Below are 16,499 nucleotides of genomic sequence, written 5' to 3' on the forward strand. Positions count from 1 at the left end.
TCATACACTTACCAGATAGAAAGATATACCTGGGAGCAGAGTAACTCTGAAACTCAGGATAAAACTAATTGAATGTGCAAAATATGCAAAATATGTTATAGTTACACATATTGTCATGACCTTCTTCTGTTGGAACGTATGCGTCCACCAGTGAGCTAAAGTACCAGGTCAAACATACAGAAGGAATGCAATAAATGAATTTAAACAACATAATAAGAACAAGGAATTTTACGTGGAAAATTCTAAGCTCGAGGGAGTAAAACCACGACTTGTCACACAGAATTTTCAATTGCTTTCACTAATCACAAGCAAAAGTGAAAACAGACTTCAAACACAACAATGAGACTAAACTCTTAATCTCCCACTAAGTAATAACTCTATTACTTACACAGACTTCAAACACAACAATGAGACTAAACTCTTAATCTCCCACTAAGTAATAACTCTATTACTTACTGAGCCAAAGCAATACATTCATTGCCCATTATATTAACTACCTTTAATTAATATAGACTTTAACATGAAAGACACACAGTAAACTCTAACCGTGTTCTTACAACCAGTTCACATACAAGACTTTGATCCATTTCTTTATGAATGTGAAACGAATCCTACAAGTTCTAGTACGATACAAGCATTCAAAATATTAACACATTAAGATTGCTTTTCTTCAGTCTGGTCCTTGTTGTGTGTTCTTTTAATGCTTGAACTCTGAAAATGATTCAGTCTCTCTCTTTTAATGAATGAATGATTGTTGTTCGTCTTGTTGAATATATCAATCACCAACAAGAGTTATTGACCACTGAACAAACAACCTCGTTCATTCCTATTGGTGAAATACGCAGTCATTTTCACCAACCAGCTAACAAGACAGCTTTATAGTTGTACATCATTTTGAACTTGGACGAGAGCAATTCTGCAAGGGACCTAGTCCCTGCATTTGTGAGGATCATCAAAAGACTTGGAATGCAACATCTTCCTTCCTATTGTTTCTTTTTTCAACTTGCTTTGAAATGCTTTTACTTGAACTGAGGATCTATCAAAAACATTCTCCCTCTACCTCCCAAGGTAGGGGGTAATGTTTGTAGACACTCTACTCTCCTCAAAACCCACTTGTGACTACGCTGGTTATGTTGTTGTTGTTGTTGCTCCTAACTTTTTGATACTCCTTTGTATAATTACTTGAACATTGGCTCCCGAGATGGTCTAAATGAGTTCCTAAAGGCAAGAGGGATAAATAATGAACTTTCTGCGTTCCTTTATGAATTTGTGATGAATGAGGATAGAATTGAAGTAATTGGATGTTGTGACGTATGCTTAGCTTTGCTGTGATTTTTTGCATGACATTTCAACTCTTCTTCTTACCTGTGTGTTTGCCTACGCCACCAATCAGAGAACTGTTGATTCGTAGATGTTAAACAACGACACCATAATATTGTTTGTCAAGTCATTAGGAAATATGCAAAGAGTTAAGTTGATGGACTTTCTCAGATGTGAAAAATATACTGACTAGATAACTCAGAATTCAGATGGAAACCAAATTCGATATATATATTTGGTAATAATCCAAGCAAATTAATGAATGGCTTTTGTAAGAAATGACAGAATTTGATACACGGATGTTTATGTAATGAAGACTTTGGAATGCTTGTGGATGGTGTGCCACATGGCGGATGGCAGAATCCTTGCTCTTTAATTCTAGTAATTTGGTGATTTTGATCTCATAATACATTACACAGAAATTTGCAAATCAACTGGTTTTCATATTAGTTTACACCATCTACTCTGTCCTCTACTGAATATTCTCACTTTCACCCCCCAAAAACGACGGATTCTGAATCATGTTGATACTTGGATTGGCATAGCAACCGCGTGCATCAAAACCAATTCAAGATACCTTCTTACATGTATAAAAATGAAGAGTCACAAAATTCACTGGAGAATATACAAAAAGATACAAACAAGTAAAGACGGTGCTCAAAGCTCCATCAGGAGTCCGATTAATTACTGTCTCATTTCGTCATCCAGTAAACCAAAATGAGAAACATGCATACAGAGGCAACTAATGAAAGAATGATAGTATCCATAGACTTTTTCTTCTTTATTGCTGAAAGAATATGGTTAACCTGCAAAATTGAGAAAGAGCCAATAAGAAAAAAGGATATAGATCCCATCTGTAACACAAGTTTTCCACAGATATGTAACAATGTGATCTCACTGGCACTCTTTAAGAGAGAGAGGGGGGAGACGTCCCCGCCTTGGAGCAGGCCCTGTTTAGCTTTGGTACTTCACTTGATCTTCAATGATAAAAAGAAGCTACTACTTCTAAAATGATAATAAAAGAAAGCTCTAAAGAAGTGTTTCAAAAAGAAAAGGCGAAAAAGTATCCCGCTTACAGGATCACTTTTCTCTCAAATAATCTAGAACTTGCAGAAGTCTACAGACACCTCTATGGCACTAACAATACAAGATCTCAAAGTACTTTACGTTGACGATCATATTCCTTTTTAATTATCTAATTTTATTTTACCTTGGGAAAATGATCAAATTTGCCCATGTACTAACCAAAATTGAGCAAGTGTGTCCTCTATTAAACTGTCTTATATTACCCCCACAGAGGAAAAAGTCTTATTTTGATCTTGACCTCTACCAGATCTCCAAACTGAGGGTTAACTTTTCAACCATAGTCAAAAGTTGAGGGTTAAATTTGGACATGCTTTTTATCAAAGCATTTAGACGTGTAGAACACGTATTAGAGTCCATCAAATTCACATTGGAGCTATACGAAACGATAAGCTAAACGAGAAGGGTATAAATGGACCAGAAGTCTAACGAAGTGCAAAATTAAGAAATTACGCATCGTACAGGGACAACTTTGAACCTTTTCCCTTTTTTTCTTTATGGCAGTGATGTCTGGATTAACTTGCAGGTACTCCAATTAATAAGTGGGAACCTATTACTCTAACAGACCATGTAGTAAATCTGTTCACCAAAATGTATTTGGTATTCTGCCTGGGATCCAAACTGGAATCTGCAGGTTGGTGCTCCTAAGCCTCAATACCAAGCAATCCCTTGAGGACACTTGGAAGGATAACATACTCAAACAACCACTAAAGAGATGACTCATCTTGATCAGATCAATGAAGCAGCTGGTGGCAAATGCCATCACTATTTAGAATGAAAATTTAAGCTCTCCTGCTTCAGCCAAGCTCTAGTTATTGAATAAAAAAATAAATAGGGTGCTTATAACATAGTTTACTTACCGTTGGGAGGCGACTGCTGACATTGCTGAGTTTTGAATTAATGCCACCAAATGTTGATCTTTGAAACATAAGTGTCTTTATTGTTTCTTGAGCTTGAGAAATCACACCATCCATCTATATCAAGAAGTCAGTAATTTCTTTTGATATATTATCAAGAGTCCGCAATTGAATACAACAATACACAGCTATAAAACTAACAGAAAGAACAGCACCTGACTACTACAGTAAAATAAGTACTCTTAGAAATTACAATGTCCATGGAAAATCTGTGGCCATCTAGACAGAGCTTTGCACTCTTCTAGTTTTTCCTTCCTTTACAGCTGTTACTCAAAAAACATTAAGCGTAATAGTTTGGGTGCAATGTTTTGAAGCTATGTATATAGTTGCATATTGTTTTGGTTTCAAGTCTATTTTGGCCTCCACATTCATTTTAAGATTAACATATATTACGCTGATTAAGTCTTAATTTTTTTACTTTATTTAAATGTCTATATCTCATGTTTAGCACATCACCCCAACTATAATATGAGGAAAGCAAGAGATCCACATTGAAAGAGAAGCAAGAAACAAAAGTAAGTTTTTAAGGCAGCTCCAAGTGTTTGAGAAATACTTTCACATATGAAAAGACGGATCCAACATCATAACTAGTGGTGGAATTTTCTTCACATGACAAGGAAAGTAACCAACATCAACATATCAAAGGAACTTTGTAATTTTACCTGTCCAGTAGTCCTATGGAGGGTAGCACGTTCATTAAGGAGTGCTTGGTCATGAGACCCACTACCATCTTCCAGATCTAACCTGGTTCGGTCGAACTCTCTAAAATCTTCAAGCAATGAAGCATGCTCTTTCTTAGCTCTGTAACTTGAACGGATCCGATTAAACTCCTACAGTCCAACAAGAAAGTTTTTTAAGTATCATTACCTTATTTGATAAGAGGATGTTTTACCAATCATGCTATTATAAATATCAGAAATTGTCCATTGGGACATGCAAACAAGCTGCTATTAAATATTTGGGAGTTGTCCAATGACACATGCATCTCTTTAAAAAGTATGATTCCATGATCAGATATTCACTGATTCCCATTACCAAAATTGCATATCATACTTGAAAATTTTCACTGTTCAGGCTACCCTGGTTTACTTTGGCCAATGAAATCACTGATGTCTGTTAATTCCAACTGTTCTCAGCAACACAATTAAAGAAGTTACTCCAATCCAAATCATCATTTACCCACAGACTCGTTGGTTAGTTGCAACTGTTCTTCAGCAACACAACTAAAGAGTTTACTCCATACTCGGTCAATTTGCTAGAACAAGAAATTGTCAAGAGACGATTCTAAAAGCATAACTCATTCTTCACCTTAGTTCTAACTGTGAATAAAACTGCTTCTCAACGACCTTCTTATAAATTTTGGATCTCATCAAACTTAGCATGTTCAGCAAATTCCTCCACTTATCGAAGTTCATCTTGGACTTATTTGGCCCTTCAGATTTCTAAATGATAATACACCATAGAGCCCATACTCTTTATTAGTCCAATGGTTGTAAGGGGTGCTGATAGCCATGACAATACTGACAAGTGACAAGGACCTCTGTCAGTGTTCCAAGAATAATTATAAGGTGAAATAGACCCCATTATATATTAAACTACTTTTCAAGGGAATGTTTGTCTTAGGAACTCCGAATATCTAGCTTCCCCAACATACCATAAAAAAAGGTCTAGCTTCACAACCAATGTTGAGCTTCTAGTAAGGCATTATTTTTTTATTTTTTTATTGTGATGACTAAGAAATTAGTTGTTTCAGCTTTGAAACTCGGGAATAGTGGGCTAGCCCTTATACCCTTCTCCACTTAAATACCAGATTTGATGCAAGAGCGAGGTTTCAAACTCATATGTGAGTCTATCATACATTTTATATTCTACTACCATTGCCTTTGAACCAAAGGCCTATGCAACAAGGCATTAGCATTTTGCTTGGCACATAATTCCATTACCACAAAATATCCATGGCTTGTAGTTGCAGAATCTGTGTATAATAGAGTTGCATCAAGATCCATCGGGAAAAATAATTTAAAGTACCTGAAAAAGATCTTGAAGAATTTCTTGATGGCGAGTCAGTGTATGAGAGAAGATCTCAGATCCTCCCGATGAAACCCATGCTTGCATTTGTGAATTTACTTGTTGGAGTTGCTTGAGCAGCTGATCTATACTAGATTCAAGATCATTATCATTAGCATTACCACTTTTGTTTGAAACAAATCTACGATACAAATGCATCTGCTCATCCAGCTGAGCTTCAAGCTTCCTTGCCTAGTTGGATATGTAAAACCGGCATAAGAATTTTTCAATATATATGAGGGGGAGAAAAGAAGCAATTAACATGAGATTTCAACAGAAGCTTCACCACATGACAGACAAGATCAATTTTCCAATGTGAACCTAAGCTGAATCAATAAAAATAAAAGAGGATCAACTAAAAGTTATCCCTACCACATGCAAACTGTTTGTCATGATTCTAGCCAATTCCACACCATTAGAGAACTCTTCACGCAATCTTATCATAAGCTCAAACGAACAAATATGCTTAGACTAAGCAAAAAAAATGGTTTTTCAGGGATCCTACATTAAGCACTAAATTCTAAAGAGAGACCGCTTCAACCTAGCACAAACTTTCGAATACTCATAAAATGCTTTCTTCAAATAGCAACCAAGAAACTCGGAATATAAAATTCTGAACCCCCCAAAAGAAAAGTGAGAAACTCATCTTTACGCATGCTATAAGCTCCCAATCAAAACTGCTCATATTCAGTTTTCTTTAAGTGATATGGTCTCCTAATGGCTTAAAAGCTAATATAAGTTGGCAAAGCTAGGACCTCCCAGACCCTCATCCTTGAGACTCTGCTTGATTATATCACCTCCAAAAACCAAGCTCATCCTATCCCTTGACAAATTCTTTAATTTACAATGGCCCTGATAACTAAATAAACCTGTGGTAAAGCCGGGAACATTTTAGCAGATAGAAAAACCTAATTTTGCATGGCTTCAAGTGTGTCATCCTATTTCATGTAGTCCTATCAAATCTGTATAGTACAGTTATCTAAGGATCAAATGCACTGTGGGTCAAAAAGGGATATTGATAGATTATAAAAAGGGGGAAGAGAAGAGGGGAGGAGAAAAGAGCAATGAAATGCCTGAATAAAAAGAACGAAAAATTGAATTTCAAGAAATGAAAGGCTGCCTGATAGATTATTTTCCATTTGGCATATAGTTTTGTCAAATATTTCAATCGTTGGAGCTGATTACTCCTTATGCCCATTATTTTTTAAAATCAATAGTTGCTCATTATGCCTAGGGATATCCCAGTGCAGATAAGTTTCAAATTTAAAATGATAACATGAGTGTCAGAGTATGATACAACGAAGTTTCACAATGAAAGACTCAGCATTGGAAAATTTGTTTTGGCTGTAATAAGATCGTAGGCTTTGGCATGAAAGCACATATTAAAAGGTATACTTGGATCGTGCAAAAATGATCATGTTTTCTGTGATAAGGTCTTAAAAGTACAATAAGGGGAACAGCTTCATGTGCAAAACATTGACAAAGCTAATTTGTCAAGAATCCCAAAAACTTGAGTTGTACATTTCTCATTCGTTTTTCATATGCAATACTTCAGGCCTCTAGTAGCGTGGATTTGGACGAAAATCAATCAAGTTTCAGTCAAAACCACTTACATAACTATTGATATGGTCCTGTTCAATCACATTACCATGCGCCAATATTAGTAGTTATAGTCCAGATTGTCAACAAAAAATAGAACAATTTGTATCGCTCTTTTTAGGTTCCACTCGAATGGAAAGCGAGAAGACACACCATTATGGTTAATTTCTAAGATTTACCCTCAAGAGTAAAAAGAAATATGATCTGCAATAATTGCATTACACCAAACTATCCTCCCTATACTTCTCTTGCAAAACTTATGCAATAAAAAACTACATCTATGGGGAAATTAATACACGAGCTGGACCAATAATCCCATGCTTCCCTTTTAGAGAGAGCAGCATTACATCATGAAGTTTACATATCCTAACCAGCAATCCAATGAAACCCAACAACTTAAAAACCGAAATCTAATCCTATCAATGCTGCTTCCTAGAATGGTTCCAGGGTCTATATTCACAGTAATTCTGGTTGCTCGGGTCATTGCACCTTTTGATTCTGGTAGAGTATTGTCAGATCGGAATAAACAATTCCGAGCAGTTCTACCTCTAAATCTCCTTCCGTAACTACAGGATCACAAAACATATCCCAACCCCCATAGATCTATTCAATTTCATTAATCAAATTCATGTAACATCATCCAAAATTCTGGAAAATTGCACACCGACAAAACACAATTGTCCTTGGAGAAATGTTATACAAGTTGGAACAATACACAGAAGATTAACATAGTCAATAAGCACAAATAGAGAACTCATCTAAATCATTGTTTACGTAAAATTAAAAACAGAAATTCGATCTGAAATGATGAATTAATGTTGTTACCTGCTTTCGCAAGGAATCCCAAGAGGTAGGAGGATCCATGAGAAAGAGAGCAAGGAGGATCGAAGAAGAATTGCAGAAATGGAAGATTCTAGAATCCCTTTCTCTGCAAAATGGAGAGAATAAGAAGAAGAAGAAGAAGAATGACGGAATTGAAATTTGGAGGAAACAATAGGGTACAGCGTGCGTTTGGTGGGGGTGAGCCGTCAAAACAAACCGATTTTTTAGCCAAATTGTCTCGAATTTGTCCTTTAAATATGTAAACTTGGACATTTTTTTTATTTTTTAAGATTGTTAAATGGAGCATTTTTAGTGGAGAGTAGACTAATAATGGATTTAAAAACTAATGATGACTATTAAAAAAATTGGGATAAATTAATCGAAGAATGGTTAGACCCGATTAGTTTGATTCTAATTATTTCAAAAATCATTTGAGCTCGATCAATTTCTTAAAGTATAAAAAAAGGAATTGAATCGTTCGACTTTTCTTTCTTTATTTTCTCAATTTTGGCACAAAACAAACTACCAAAGCGATTGATTTTTTTGACGGATCCAAAAGTCTATCAATTTTGTTGAACTTTTTTATAGTCACACAAGTTTTTAAGTTAGACTAAAGGTGTTCCACTATACTACCAAAAGATATGGTATAGGTGGATAAAGTTGTTACCCCTCAACCAAAGGTGGTAGGTAGCACTCCCCTATGTAGCAAGAATCCGAATTAGCCAAGCTTCAATACAGATAACGGAAACCAAATTAGAAAATAAAAAGATATTCCACTTTAGCAAACTTGAAGGATTAAAGATGCTCGAGATGATCTCTAGAGGACAAAAACAGATCCTACTCCCATTGGCTAAAAACACAAAGCGAACCATATTTAAAAGTATTTTAACTAAATACTCTATATTAGTAATATTTTCATGTAATTTCCACCTACCAAATTTTTATTATAAAGATGGAAAATTCAATAAAAGAGACGGTTATCTAATTATACTTCACTCATGAATATGGCTATAGATGTCAAATTTCAAGAAAAGCAGAATAAGCTTCTTTTTTTCAACAAGTACGAAATTTCATATTGATTAAAAATACAGTAAATATTTGAAAGGAATTCGACTGACTCACCTTACGCTAAGGTGAAAAATACTAAAGTTACAATTTTACAACATGTCCATTTATATATGGCATGTTGTCAATATATAAAAGTTACAATTTCACAGTATGGTCCCTTACATATACATGGGATGTTAACAGGAAAAATGGAGAGCACAAATGCACACTTGCCCTGCAGCTATCCTACAGACTTGTGATCACCCCTTTCATACTTTGATTCGATCATGACGCTAATCTCTTTTATTTATGCAGGTTAGTAAAGTATGTTTTCGCATTTCAAAGGGAGTACTTGGCAGACGAGTGGGAAACACAAATAAGAAAAAAGGAAAACAGTCACTCTCTTGTAGTCATTCTATAATGGTTTCCTAGGAGGTTGTCAATTTCCCTACATAATTTACTTTCAGTCAACAAATGGAACGACCTTAAAACCAGTTTCATTCTGTTATGTCCATCACAACATTGATGGTGCTAACATCAGTATCATCCTGCTTCTCCACCATCTCTATATCAGTATCTCCGTTTAAACTGCAGTGTATTATCTCCTCTCCAGGAATCTCCGAAGGGCTAATATTGTGGGGCATATTGCTTTCTGTTGTGCTTAAATTGCTAGTACCCTCGGACACAAATTCTGTACCTGTTGGAAAATTGTCATGTTTTTCCTCAGCACTGTGAAGGTTACCATCCCTTAGAAATGATGGCGGCACTGGAGAGGGTTTTCCACCTTCGGGCTTCCAATCTTCTTGAAGTTCACTCCTTGGAACATTACCAGGATTCTGATGCGCGGAAGAAAGTACTCGTTTCATCTCTTGGAAAAAGGCCTCCAGTGGAAGGAGGTTCCTTTTTAACGCCAGACTAGCTGGCTGACTTGCTACTGCATTAAATGAATCTTCACCATAGTCAGAAAGTACCTTGCACATCTGCAAAACCAAAAAAAAAATAAAGCACAAACACCTACTTCACAACCCTTGCTGTGAAAATATGTTTTGTTTCGTATTCCGGCAAATATGCATTGGTTGCAAGATATGAATTGTTGTAGCTGCACCTTACAGTTCTACATGTATCGACTATTTTGTCCCTTATGCAACAAGAAATGCATGTAGGGACATGCTTTGGCCTAATGTTTCTGTTATGCATCATAGATTAGATTTTATATGTGGTGATACTTCGAATATCTACTGCCATGTAATTTTTCTGTCTTTCAGCCCATAGGCTAGCTGTATTAGGTAAACTTTTTGCAGGTTTCCTTTTGTCCATCGATTTGATCCTTTACTGCATTATTTTATGCTCAAATTTTAGTTTTGCCATGAGTAATAATAGAACTTACGTATTTGAAGTTATAATAGTGTTTTGATTAAATAAATATGAATGAATTATCACAGGGAAATAATACACATAAAAGCACTTTTTCATTAGATGTACACATAATTTATTCATATAACATTTTAAAATTTTTAGCCTATGAGATCATTAAATTAGGTGTTCAAATATTGCCAATTTTTTAAAATTCAATAACTACATTTCGTTCCCAACTTCTGTTTCATATTTTAAAGCTATTTAGCCTCACATTTTCATTGTCTTCTAAACATTCAATCTTTGATATCAGTTTAAATTTGGCTTTGCTTTCAACTGAATTTCAAAATTGATTGTCGTCACTTTGATGTCTGTATAAACTCAACATGCCTTCACTTTCTTGCATTGGTTTTATCTACGTAACCCTAATTCATTTATAGCACAACAATATCTGTGAATGAATGGTAAAATGATGGTTTTTTACATTATAAATTATAATAAATAACTAATATACATGTTGTCTTAAATTAGAAATTGGCCTTAAGTTGGCTATCCCTCGCCATTTCATAACGTCAGCTCTTCTTTATTAACAGAATATGTTTTGGTTGGAAAACTGTCAATTTCTCTTCAGACAAAAATGAGATATTCAGGCAGGTATTAAGAGTAAATTTTAGGAAAAATTACTCTTTCTTCAATTTTATTCAATATTATTTTATTGGGAATGGGCCTGTGAACTGCATGGGCTATTCTTTACAGTTATTATGCATATAAGCTGAAGTCCTGAGATATGTCCGGGAACAGAATATTCACCTTATTGTAGAGCTGAGCAACACTCAAACGATCCACTTCACCATCACAAGCAATTTCAGAGATTCCCTGTGGAGCTGCATTCAGAAGTGCGTAATGGCATGCTAGTCAGTAGCTTCTTGATGCACTAGAGAAGCTTCAAGAAATGAATGACTATACTTACAAATTGCAATAAGTTTTGGGAAATTATCAACCATTTCAGTGCCAGCTGCCTCAACACTTCGACTTGGTTCGTCTACAATCTTGGTGTCACACTCCATCTCTTTCCCAGGCAGTTCATGAGGTTTTCCGCAACCCTGAAGGAAGCACATGGATACAAATAAACCACATAAATACAGGTTTAATTACCCTCAATTGATCAAATCAATCAATGCAGGTGCAAATCCCAACTATTAAAACGTAAGGAACAAAATGAGAAACAACAATCACAAAACATAAAAATGAGCAAAATCAAACTACAAAAGTCAAAAGCTGTTCTCAACGCAATATATTTGGGATAAGTCATGATTTATCTACTAAGACAGGTAGAAGGAATAAAGGCTGGTCCGTCCTTTGACAACGAGAAAACAAAGACCAAGCAACACATGAAATTCTATTCCTTTAAGCTTCACAAATATACCTAGAGATTACAGGACCCCAATCAAACCAGGTTCGTAGTTCTATGGCTCTTAAGGAGCGAGCATAACACTAGATCTACAAGTCTTAGTTTTTCTTCTGAGACGACATGACACCGGGAGGGAAAAAAAGAAGGAAAGAAGACAAAACCAGGTTTGTTATTACCCTCTTTGGATACAGATCAATGACCGATAGACTTCCAAGTATAATCTAATGAACTCCAACATCAGATATTTTTGAAAATTTAAGATGACTTACAACAACTTCTCTCTGATATTCAGCATTAATTGCATTCTCAAGAAGCATCACCCTTTTCCTTATAAATTCAACTTGTCTTCTCTGCATCTCTCTAAAATGATATAACAAAGACGAATCTTGATGAAGTTGGGTTCTGTTTGAAGGATCGCTTGTGCCATGTGAGACTTCATGGTTAGTCTCATCAGCAGCCTTCACCTGATTTCCAGTAGTTCCAGCATTAACTGTATTCAGACCATTTGGTGCTTGATAGACTCCTGGAGCAGAAACTTGTGAAACCCCTGAAGCAGGAAGCGCCTGAGAAGCTCCAGGAGCAGGAGGAACTTGCGGCTGAGAAGCTCCAGGCACAGGTAAAGTTATGGAAGGAAGATTCAGCTCTTTACAGACAACTTCTTGGATTCTCAACTCTTTGTCATCGATAATAGCTTGCCATCTTCCATAACCATGCCTGCACAAAATAGAACACTTAGCATATTGTGCACAATAATTGAATTAAACATTTGGACTACTGCCCTGGAATTTCCACAGTCGAAATGACCAATGATGCATCCAAAAAGAAAGGCACAATGAAAAAATGCCACAACACTGCGTACACAGACAACTTGCATTTCAGAGAAAGAAGTAGAGGATGAAGGTTGAATGACCACAAAAAACTCTGGCATAACTAAATGAATAAACATAGATTATCCCTTACATTAGGCTCCAATTATACAAGAGACATCTTATCAATCTTTTATCGTTTAGTAACTTCCCAATTGGATCAGGGAACGGAATCTCAGGCATTTGTTCATTCATTGTGGATTTGCTAGGTAGATATGGACTATGTTGGGTAGTGACTGAAGATCTGAAGCAAGCACTGATTAGCTTTGGCAGAATGATGTGAAAGAGGCAAAAACAACAACATACCCAGTGAAATCCCACTAAGTGGGATCTGGGGAGGGTAGAGTGTACGCAGACCTTACCACTACCTCGTAGAGGTAGAGAGGCTGTTTCTGAAAGACCCTTGGCTCAAGTGCAACAAATCCAAGTAAAAAGAAGAAGAAAATAATGAATAACAGTTGATAAGAAAAATATGTTGTTTATTATATTTCAATTATCACACTATACGTACTGTATATGGTGGACACGATGGAAGGAAATCGTAAGATCTCTAATGGGAAAAAAGGATCATCTTTCATCTTTCTCATGCAAAGTTTAGATGTCTTCACGTTTACACTTTTGGGACAAGAGGGACATAGTAAATGACAGAGAAGAAATCCTGGAATATGGAGCCATTTAAGTATAGAAAGAGTACAGCAAGCACACTTGAACATAGCTAGCACCATCTTAGCATTGTTGTATTTAAATAAAATTACCTTTCTATATTTTTAAAAAGCCAAGAAGGTCAAATTTACCCCTGCACGACCCAAAATTGAGCAACTTTTCCCTCTGTTAGACCCCTACCATTAGAAAAAACTCTGGCTTTTGCCCTTGACTTATAAGAGAGCCTAACCTGACGGTATTTCTAAACCATAGACAAGATGTAGGGTGAATTTGGGCTTCTCTCGACAAAGTTGGACACATGAAATTCCCCATTTCACGTTGGAGCTCATGACAAGCACAAATACGAGATACTTTGCTAACAGTAAGGATATGAATGGGCCAAAAGGCAAACGGAAGGGGAAAATTGGGTAATGTCAGATAGTACTGGGCAATATGGATACTTTTTCCACAATAAAAGTGGAATCAAGGGTATCTTACAATTTGGTAGTTTATCTATATTTCCCATGTGTGTGTATAATATTTCATTCCAAACCCTGCTCCCTCTTTTTTGGATGATGAATCCAAATCCTGCTCATTTTAGAAATCATGTCAGGGAAGTTTCTGGATTTTCTTTCCATAGACATTGTCAGAGTAAAATGAAGATCATTAAGAAGTACTCTATCAAGTATGCAAATGCAGTGAGTAATCTCTGTTCTTTCTTGAAACCATTGAGCAACGTTATGCTACTTAATATTATCCAAAATTGAGCAATGTTATGCTCTGTTAAACCTTTGGTCTAATTTTACCCTGTCATAAGGAAAATATCTCATGTTCTCCCTTGATCCCCAAGGGTACTTAAACACGAGGGTAATTTTAAACTGTGGTCAAAGTTTGATTTGTAAATATGGACCTCTATTCTTGAAGAATTTGGACATGTAGAGTCTGCTCATTTTATATTGGAGCTTTCTTAATAGTAAGGGAAAATGAAAGGCCAATTTGTCAAGGCAAGGATGTGAACGGAAAAACCTAACAAAGGAGAAAATTAAGCAATTTCAGATAGTATAGACACAAATTTGAATTGTTGCTAAGAATAACAAGAAGTTGTCTATACTTTTTATTGGCATAAAAATCCTAGTAGGTCTAAAAGACTCCTAGTTGTACTGGATAAAACTATCATTTAGTTATTTTCCAACTTTGGTTATAAAGATCCTACTAATATTTAGGGTTTTGTTTTCCGTACACAGATATGTTAAACTACAGTTATGAAAATAATCTTTAGAACTAAACATAATTTGTTCATTATATCCTTATACTTTGAGTTATCTTTCCTACTCATTATGAAACAAAATAGGTTCATATTTCTGTCCTTTGTTAGAATTAATTTAATCTAACCAACTTGATGTGCAATTTGATTCCTTTCCACAAACAGAGAAGACTCTTCATGGTACTATCCACAAAAGATCTATTAACATATTTTCTGATAAAGCCCTTCATACAGGGGCGGATCCACGTGGAGGAGTATGGGTTCACGTGAACCCATGCACCCCTCTGTAAACTGTGTGTAGCACTGGCATTTTCCTGGTGAACATCCATGACAAAAATGTCACTTATGTCACATCTAAGAATTGACTCCAAAATGGCCCATCACTTTCTAACTTCATGACAGATCAGAGGAAAAAAAAAAGAAATGAAAAGAAAAGATTGCATACTTTAGCACTGCCCGTAGCAGCAGCAAATCATGATCTTCCTTCCAAACACGTCCACCTTTTAATCCAGGAAACCAAGACACAATGTCCTTGGCAAAAAGAGGACTAGTTGTCTCTTCCGAGAAAGCCTTGACCTGAAATAACTAACACTTAGTGAAATTTTAAAAATTAATCTATTAAGAACTGTAGCTGATATGCTCGTGTCGTTGACGAGGATATCAGAGATCACTTGAAAATTTTAGCAGCAGCAAAAACTCTACATGAAAGCCGTGCATATATGACTGCCTTGCTAATACAAGAAACTATCAACATAGGAATAAGAAGTAACATTGCATTCCATCAGGCTATACAAGGATACATTGGAAAGTATCAATTCATGGGGAAAAAAAGTGACTGTCCCCTTTGTCTCAAATGTGAGATCAGAACTCCCGACTCGTGCAAAAAGAGCAACTTGTACTTACTTCCATGCCCAAGTATTAAAAAGAGCAGAGAGACATCCAAGGTCAAAAGGTTACTACATTAGGAAATTGATGAACCGAACGCATTTATAAACCACACTCCCTTGAACTTTATAAATTAGGATTATAATTTCCAAACACAGGTGTATAAATGAACTCATCTTTGTTTGAATTATCTATCATCGAAAATATATTATGACAAACAAGAATTGTCAAACTCCAACATATGAAAGCTTATAATCTGGGCCTGATGATCTACACTCTTTATGAATTTACCTGAAGTCAAGCTGCAGGCAGCAAAACTGTTACAAAATAGAGAATTGTGGGTGTACTTATTAACTTCACAACATCTAATTTATTTGCAGTTTCTTACAAAAAATAATTAAGAGAATGACAAAGTAAAACAATTCCTAAGCTATCGCCTATTTACAATCAACTCTCCCCCTCAAACTGAAGTATACAAATCATGTATTCCCAACTTGTCTCAATATACAGTATTCTAGAATTTCTAAGAGATTTAATTAAGATAAAACCAGTTGATCATCCCAACTAAAACACAGTCACGATATCCTCACTTTGCAACTTGGAACAAAAAATGACAATCAACTTCTATATATTTCATATCTAATGGAACACTGGATTTGATGTAATATATAGTGCTGTTCAATTAAAACAATATAACTTCATAGGCTGACATTATCGTACTCCAAACTGTTCAAGTAATTGCTTCAGTTACACAACTCATGCATGGCCAAATCCATGGCTCTATACTCTGCTTCTGTGCTTGATCAGGCAACAATATTATGTTTCTTACTCTTCCAGGAAATCATGCTTCCTCCAAAAATACACAATAAACTATTGTAAAACCTTTTTTCTAACGTTGAATCGGCCCTATATGACTTCTATCCTAATATAGTAGTCCTCTCCCAAAACTCTCTTAAGATACCTCACTATTCTAATTATAACATTCTAATGGATATCCATTAGTGAGTCCAACAACTGACTTACAACAGTCATTGGGAAAGATGCAACCAATGTAGTACTCTTCCAGAAAGAAAAAAAAAATGTAGCGCTCCCTAAGTTTCAATCTTTTCTTTCAAGACAACAAAATCCAAAGAGCATTTTGGTACATTACACACGTCTTTAGTTTAAGACCACAAGATTGAAAGTCTCACTTTCTTAAACTTCGTGTTTAGTCAAACTAAGAC

The 16,499-nt window shown here is 35.7% G+C and overlaps 2 protein-coding genes across 2 annotated transcripts in view; both read right to left on the reverse strand.

The window, feature by feature from the left end:
• Positions 1 to 1,830: 1,830 nt before the first annotated feature.
• Positions 1,831 to 8,015, reverse strand: LOC125825017 (Golgi SNAP receptor complex member 1-1). Its single transcript, XM_049504369.1, has 5 exons — positions 7,812 to 8,015; positions 5,349 to 5,579; positions 3,983 to 4,150; positions 3,264 to 3,377; positions 1,831 to 2,126 (listed from the first exon to the last, which is right to left on the reverse strand). Exons 1-5 carry the CDS (start codon positions 7,848 to 7,850, stop codon positions 2,013 to 2,015), a joined length of 666 nt encoding a protein of 221 aa, XP_049360326.1. The 5' UTR covers positions 7,851 to 8,015; the 3' UTR covers positions 1,831 to 2,012.
• Positions 8,016 to 8,922: 907 nt separating this feature from the next.
• LOC125824888 (CHD3-type chromatin-remodeling factor PICKLE-like) overlaps positions 8,923 to 16,499 on the reverse strand; it is a 38,424-nt gene continuing 30,847 nt past the window's right edge. Inside the window, exons 27-31 of the mRNA XM_049504229.1 lie at positions 14,837 to 14,967; positions 11,889 to 12,333; positions 11,179 to 11,311; positions 11,019 to 11,092; positions 8,923 to 9,835 (exon numbers count right to left, since the gene is read on the reverse strand). Coding sequence (XP_049360186.1) covers positions 9,353 to 9,835; positions 11,019 to 11,092; positions 11,179 to 11,311; positions 11,889 to 12,333; positions 14,837 to 14,967 — 1,266 coding nt within the window. The 3' untranslated portion in view covers positions 8,923 to 9,352. The remainder of the gene's footprint in view (positions 9,836 to 11,018; positions 11,093 to 11,178; positions 11,312 to 11,888; positions 12,334 to 14,836; positions 14,968 to 16,499) is intronic.

Source organism: Solanum verrucosum, unplaced genomic scaffold (assembly GCF_900185275.1).
Source record: "Solanum verrucosum unplaced genomic scaffold, falcon-dt-bn FXZP01000086.1, whole genome shotgun sequence".
NCBI classification, from domain to species: Eukaryota; Viridiplantae; Streptophyta; class Magnoliopsida; order Solanales; family Solanaceae; genus Solanum; species Solanum verrucosum.